The sequence below is a fragment of the Callospermophilus lateralis genome, chromosome 7 (assembly GCF_048772815.1).
Source record: "Callospermophilus lateralis isolate mCalLat2 chromosome 7, mCalLat2.hap1, whole genome shotgun sequence".
Taxonomy (NCBI): domain Eukaryota; kingdom Metazoa; phylum Chordata; class Mammalia; order Rodentia; family Sciuridae; genus Callospermophilus; species Callospermophilus lateralis.
This window is the reverse complement of record NC_135311.1, coordinates 119,053,831-119,060,981: the sequence shown is the minus strand read 5'-3', so window position 1 is coordinate 119,060,981 and position 7,151 is coordinate 119,053,831. Positions and strand designations below refer to the sequence as shown.

At 43.2% G+C, this 7,151-nt stretch overlaps 1 protein-coding gene across 2 annotated transcripts; it reads right to left on the bottom strand.

The window, feature by feature from the left end:
- Window positions 1–1,740: 1,740 nt before the first annotated feature.
- On the bottom strand, window positions 1,741–6,043 carry Smim12 (small integral membrane protein 12). Of its 2 annotated transcripts, XM_076862990.2 has the most exons (3): window positions 5,940–6,043; window positions 2,754–2,847; window positions 1,741–2,667 (listed from the first exon to the last, which is right to left on the bottom strand). In XM_076862990.2, exon 3 carries the CDS (start codon window positions 2,660–2,662, stop codon window positions 2,384–2,386), a length of 279 nt encoding a protein of 92 aa, XP_076719105.1. In that variant the 5' UTR covers window positions 2,663–2,667; window positions 2,754–2,847; window positions 5,940–6,043; the 3' UTR covers window positions 1,741–2,383. The 2 variants fall into 2 exon arrangements, with proteins under 2 accessions (XP_076719105.1, XP_076719104.1); XM_076862989.2 differs by lacking the exon at window positions 2,754–2,847.
- Window positions 6,044–7,151: the final 1,108 nt, after the last annotated feature.

The window sequence follows — 7,151 nt, the reverse complement described above, 5'->3', positions numbered from 1 at the left end:
CAACTTCAACTAAAAAAAAAAAAATTATAAGGGCTGGGGTTGTGGCTCAGTGGTAGAGCTCTTGTCTTACGTATGTAGGGCACTGGGTTCAATCCTCAGCACCATATAAATAAATAAAATAAAGGTACTATGTCCATCTATAATTAAAAGAAATTTTTTTAAAAAAATTATGATAACCACAGGATATGATGGAAATGATTTTAAGAAATAATATGTAACCAGGCATGGTAAGGCATGCATGTAATCCCAGCCATTTAGGAGGTGGAAGCACGAAGGTGACCAAATGTGAGGTCAGCCTGGGCAATTTAGCAAGACCCTGGTCTCAATGCTAAAAACGGGGGCTAAGGGTATAGCTCAGTGGTAGAGTGCTTGCCTAGCTCGTGCAAAGCTCTGAGTTCAATCCCCAGTACTGAAAAAAATTTTAAAAACAAGAGAAACGTGAAAAAATAATAAAGTAAATTATATCTTTAAAAACTAGAGTAGTGAAGATATCAAAAGGTGCTGCGCCCCTCCCCTGACTCAGGCAATGGCAAGGCCCTACTGAGGTGGATGGCGCAAGGCGTCCATCCTCTGAAGGGGTGCAGTATGTTTCTGGGAATGGGCTGATTTGTTTTTGTATTCCTCTAATAAGTATAGTTGTGACTTCTCATATGACCATTAAGTATGAAGGAAAAAACATGACTTTCCCAATTAATGCAACTACTTCTAAAGAATAGATCTGTTTGCTCTAAATGCAATGATTCAGCTGTGGAGTGTAAATTGTTAATGTCTAATGAAAAACTCCCTGTATTCCTGTCAAGGAAGTTTTTGAGAAATTAAATTAAAATCTAGAGAAGAAAAATTAATGTTAAGAAGACAGATTAGTGCTTAGTACTGGGCAACTTGTTCTTGTTCCTGTGCACAATGGTTTGTGCTCTTACTCTTGTTTGATTAAAATTAATAGCAAGTCAACCACTTGCCATAACCATGGCACTGGTTCCAGTCAGTAAGTCAAGAAAGAATAGTCAAGGTATAGGCCAATAGTTTGGGACATTTGTAACTATTATTAAAAGTTAACTAAGCAGAAACAGCTCAAAGCAAAACGCGAACTGAAAGTACAAATGTTTGCTTATGCATAAGCCAAGAAACATTCCTCTATTCTGATTGTAGCTAGGTAATATTTTGTTTCTTTGAATAATGATTCCTGTTTTGTAACCACAAAGTACTGTGAGCCTGCCAAAATGAAAAGTATATATGATCAACTTCACAAGTAAAGATTGGGATCAACACCTGCACTTTGGTGTCTGTGTTGTTTCTCCACCCCTCTTTCGCCGACTCCTCACCATCCGTTCGTCTCCTGAGACCCCCTGTTGGAGCTGGTCTCCGACAAAAAGGTTAACAGTAGTTAGAGCACTGAGAGCATGGGTGACCTTTTTTAATCCCTACCAAATTTTCTCTAACGTGCATATATTACTTTTCAAGAGAAGGGTGTCATGTGTGGTATGTGCATGCATGCATACACACATCCATCTTCTGTACTTGGACTTTAGATGATGCTATAGCCTCTTGTTGTCCTGGTAAAAAGGCTCTTGGGAACCTGGGCCTCTGGGATTCACAGCAACTACCAAGGCTGTGAACCACCTGAAACAAGGCTTCCAGGCCCCTGGGAGTCCTTGAACACCACTATTGTCCCACCTGAATGCCTGAGCTTCCTAACTCCTAAGGAGATAACAAATGCCTCTAGAAGATAGGATTCAATCAACAGGTGCTCAGTTGCCACTTTAATCAAGGTTTTCATTACACATCAGTGAGGAGTGGAAGACAGTGATTGTTTTCAAGCAAATTCACCAGGCACATGTTCCTCCCTGTCCCAAGGTGAGCAGCCTGAGCTTCTGACAACAGAAAAATGCTTTCCTTCCCTGGGGAATCCCATTCCTGAGCTAACAGAATTTCTGAAAGAATGAACATGAAAGAGGGTGAATCAATTGAGGAAGCCAGGTAGATTTTTGAACTTTTCCCAGTGCAAACTACAACTTGACATGTGTGGACCCCTCTTAAAGGCAACATCCAAATCCCAGCCCTCCCACCTGAGACCAAACCATTTCCCCAGGTAGTCTGAGAACCAATGTTCATTCCATAACAGTCCTCTGTGCAGTGCACCCATGTAAGCCCAGAAGCCTGAGCACTTGTGGACCTCATTCAACAGATGCAGCCTTCCTCTTTGCTGGCCCCTCAGCTGCTGTTGTGCCTGCCTGGCCAAAAAGGAACAGACAGTACAGTGTAGTTGTGGGGTGCAGGAGGGGCCAGAATAAGCAGCAAAGCAAATCAGATGTATGTTCTGGGGCTGGGTTGACATGGCAGAACCAGTCTCAGCCCTGTGGACCATATGGCCCTATGTCCTCCATTAGTTCTTCTCCGGGCGGTTTCTGTTCAGGACAGCTTTAGGAGCAAACTCCAGCTTGTCCTTAAGGCTCACCACCTGAGTGTGGTCCTTGCCCAGCAGCTCATCCAGCTTACGATCCTCCCGGCGCTCTGAGATGCTCTTTTCCTCCTCCATTGGCTGGGGATCCTTTCCCCTGATGAACCATTCCAGGTGGTAGCCCACAGCCCCGACCACGAAGGCCACAGGGAATGTGACATAGGGAGCATAGGTACGCACCACGGTCCAAAACACAGGCCACATGACATCTGTAGCAGAGCATAAGGTAGAATTAGGGAGAAACAAACACCCACAACCCACCAGATATCGACAACCCACAGGGCACACCACTTACCAAGTTTCCTGGCACCATTTACTGAGCAGCCAGCTGCTGCAGAGTAATGCCAGAGGGTACTATGCTTTATGCACAGTCAGGTCCCTGAAATAATCTAGGAAATTTTGAAATATTCAATTATTAGGGAAGAGGGAAAGAATCTTTATCCCATGCACCATGCACCTATGCATGGCAGTGCTCCCCTCAAGGGGACCTCTGAGCGTCAAGCCTTTTGTGGACCACAGCCCTGCAAACCATCCAGTTTGCCAACATATTAGGAAGGAAAAAAAAGCCTTTCTCTGTTCTACAAAATAGACAATGACCATATACAATCCCACTGTCATCTCCCACCTCCTGAATAAATGTGAAAATAGTTCCTCTTCCTCATGTAAAGTACAAGGAGCATATCAAAACGGCCAAAACCATAATCCATCACCTAACTGTTCTGGGTGTGAGATAAATAAAGGTTTTAATCCTATTCTGAACTTGATTTTCTAACACTGGGACTAATCTATACTTCCCAAATCTGCTAGTCAAACCTTCTTCAAAATATACTATCTTCAATCAAACTCATATCCTTACATTTGCATAGTAAGCTCCTAAAAATATCACAAACCATTATATACTATGGGCATCACAGGACCCAGGACTTGAAAATTCTCTGTAAAAAACACTGTACAAGGCATGGCAGAAAATAAAAGGAGCGGAAGTGTACTAGGGCCTCCTGAAATGAAACAGGACAATGCCAGAGTAATGTAAAAACACAGAAATTTCCAGGCACAGTGTCGCACACCTATAATTCCAATGGCTCAGGAGCCTTGGCAGGAAGATCAGGAGTTCAAAGTCATCCTCAGCAACTTAGCAAGGCCCTAAGCAACTTAATGAGACCCTATCTCTAAAAAAAATATAAAAAGGGGCTGGAGATGTGGCTCAGTGTTTTAAGCACTGCTGGGTTCAATCCCAGGTACCAAACACACATACACACATGCACACACACACAAATGGGCTCACTTTAATGGCCATTTAGTGACAAATGATTATTATTGATACTAACCAATGAAGTCCCAAGTTATCAATTCTGTAAACATTTCAATGATATTGACACAAGATTAAAATAGGTCATACTCTAGAACTCATAAATCCTTTATGCATATATGTGAAATACACATATATGTATTTTTTCAAATGATATAATCATTCACCTATTTCATTTCTCAAAAGAGTAAACTTTTAACAACATTAATTACTTCAAAGTTACCAGAAGCGGGATATTTGTTGCTCAATTTTAAGTTTTTATAGGTGTTCCACACCTTGGACAATGCAACAAAATAGGTTTTCAGTTATCAAAGATCATTCACAATTATAATAATGATGGCTACTACTTATTAAGCACATGTTATAGCTAGGCTTGGGCTAAGCACTTTACATAAACTATCTCTTTTATCCTCATCTCTACCCTAAGATAGATGGCATTATCAGAGGGTTAAGTAACTTGCCCAAAAGCCCCAACTAAAAATCTGTCTGTGCTCCTGTGGATATTTCCCCAGCCTATCTCTGGACTAGAGTAACAATCAAAATCTCACCAAAGAAAAGATAATCCATTCTTTCATTCTCTCCCTTTCAGAATCCAAGTGTTCTGTGGACCTAAGACTATAATGGACCATCATGGAGGCAGAAAACTGCAGTAGCTTCAAGAATCCCTTCCTAGTCCTTTGTCTCAGCACCAGACCCTACACTGGACAACTTATACACTAGTCATCATTTGGCCCTCACAATGTCTTTGTGAGGTAGCCCAGATTTTTGTCTAAAGCCATAAAGGCTAAGAGACATTGTTAACTTGCTCAAGACCACTAGAAATGATAGACCCATCGATTTTAAGCCCAGATCTCTCTAACTTCAAAGCCTGTGCTTTTCTGGTGGAAAGAACACACTGCAGATCCTGTATGGATTCTGTCCAAATTCTGGACTTAGGAAGAGCCTCCTGCAGTTTTTCCCCATTAACTTAGCATTTCATTACCCAGAAATGCTTCCCTTTTTGCAAATTGATATACTGAGAAATTTGTAAAATTCTTAAGACATTTTTAAAAGAGACACCCTGAAGAATCCCAAACCTAACACGTCTCCATTTTATTTCCTGTCATTTAAGCAAATTCCCTCTTTTTAAGCAAACACTTTTTCTAAACAGCAGCTCCACTGAGCTTTCCAATCTGTCCTAAAATATACCAATCACAAGTCTACAACTAAAATTCTCTCAATACAAGGTCTCTCTGTCTTCCTTCTTATGTTATAGTCATTCCCAAATAAGTCAATTTATTCATTTATTGAACACTTATAACCATGTTCTCTGTATGAGCACTGTGCTGGCTTGCTCTACTTGTCTGCATTTCTCAAAACACCTTAAAGTTCCTAAAGAGCAAGGACCATATCCATCAGTCCAGTCCCACTATGTACTATCCATCCTTCCACCTCTCCCAACCTCCTTGGCACAAATTGGTCAAGGTGGGGGAAGCTTGAACGAATTCACTGTATGAATTGCTCAAGCAATTCACTAGGGTAAAACCACAGCAGTCATCCACCCACCCTCAAAAAGGTGGCAGGAACACAGCAGATGTCTTTGCTGATTAAACGAAAAGTAGAGACTCCATGGAGTCAACCCCAGGGTATCAAAATGAAAGAGGCAGAAGTGTCTCTCAAATACTGTCACTACTATTTCCAATAGAGGAATAATATATGCAATATAGATCAACGGGCTGCCAAGAAACCTGGGCCTGGGCCCCGTAGGTCCAGTGAGACCCGAAGATGCACTCCCAAATTGGAAAACTGCTAAGGACAGATGGGGCCTTAGAAGGTGGAAGAATGAGCTCTCAAAGCCACTCGAGCCCAGCCAGGGTTGAAAGCGCAAGTGAGGTCAAGATCCAGACAGCTACCCTCCCTCCTCCGTCCCACCACACACTTGGCCCTGTCAACGTCTATCCTCACTCGGGTGCCTGAGGCCAAGAAACCCGCAGAAGGCCGGCTGGGCTCCCAGATTCTGCAACCAAGCTCCGGGAAGGGAGGGCTCCGTTAGGCCGGGCCTGCGCGGGAGCAGAAACTCGCTATCACCCTTCCCCTAATTCAGAGGTCGCGGCCCGGAGCCGTCATCGTGGAACGGGCGGCCCCGGCAGCCGCTCCAGAGAAGGTAACTGCCCTCCGGGCTCGCGTGCTCACCTGCGGCCCAGCCCGCACTCCTCGGCCTGGCCCCGCTCTCCACCCGCTAGCCGGGAGCACGGATGTCACGGCTCCTGGCGGCCCGCGGGGCTTTGCTCTGTGACCCCGCCCACTGGCCGCGGATTCTCTCAAGCACAGGGATTGGCTGAGCTCCAGCCAAGGGAGAGAAGGAGCTAGGTGTGCGCAGCCCGACCCTACTGCGCTGAAATCGGTACAGCGCCCCCTCATGTCTGGGAGGTTTCACTGTGACGTCGCCACGTGCTTTTCTCGTGGAGAAAGTGAAAGGCATTCATTCATTCATTCAACTGACGTTTATTAGGCATCTTCTAAGACCTAGGTCGGGTACACAGAAACATAAGACATGACCCCTGACCTAAAGTAACTCTCTTTAGGAGATTATAATCTAGTGTTTTAAAACCTCTTCGGATCCGAGCTAGCTTTCCAGTTGTGTGACCTTGGGAACATTATTAATCTGTCTGAGCTTCCTTTTCTTCTGTGTAGAAGTAATAACACCCATTTTTCAGGGATGTTGTGAGGATTATATAAGACCATGTATGTAAAGTACTGTGCTAGGCACATCACAAGCAGGGAAATAAATAGTAGCTATTGTTGAGTACAAAAAATGGAAATAGAGTAAAATCTGTGACCCCTCGGGTGCAAGTATTCACTCCCTCTTTTGTATTTCCACTGTACACTGAACAGATATCTATGTTATCACATACAGGAAAAAAAAAAAAAAAAAAGTCCCTGTGCCCAGCCTCCTTAATGGCTCCACATGGACCTTCCTTCCCAACCTCATCAAACTGATCTCTGCCTGGCATATTTCCTTATCTTTAGTAATACATAATAATACCTTCCTATTTCCCCACACAGACCAAACTGTTTTACAGGCCTGTAACTTTGCTTATGCTTTTCCATTTACCTTAAGTACTTACCCACTTTGTTGAACAAAGTAACTCTTTTTGTTTGGTTGTTTTTGTTTTCAAGTTCGTGAATTACTTTCATAGGAAGCCTCCTATACTGCACTATCAGGTTAGGGACACTTCCTCTATTATTGGGAAGAGCCCAAAGCTAAGTTTGGCAATTAAGATGGAAAGAAACAGTATAAAGAACTATTTAGGAGACTGTTATTAGCAGAACTTATTTGCTTGCACATTGAATAAGTAAGAAAGGAAAAGGGAACAGAACTGCCTAGAATAACTGGCATTCAGC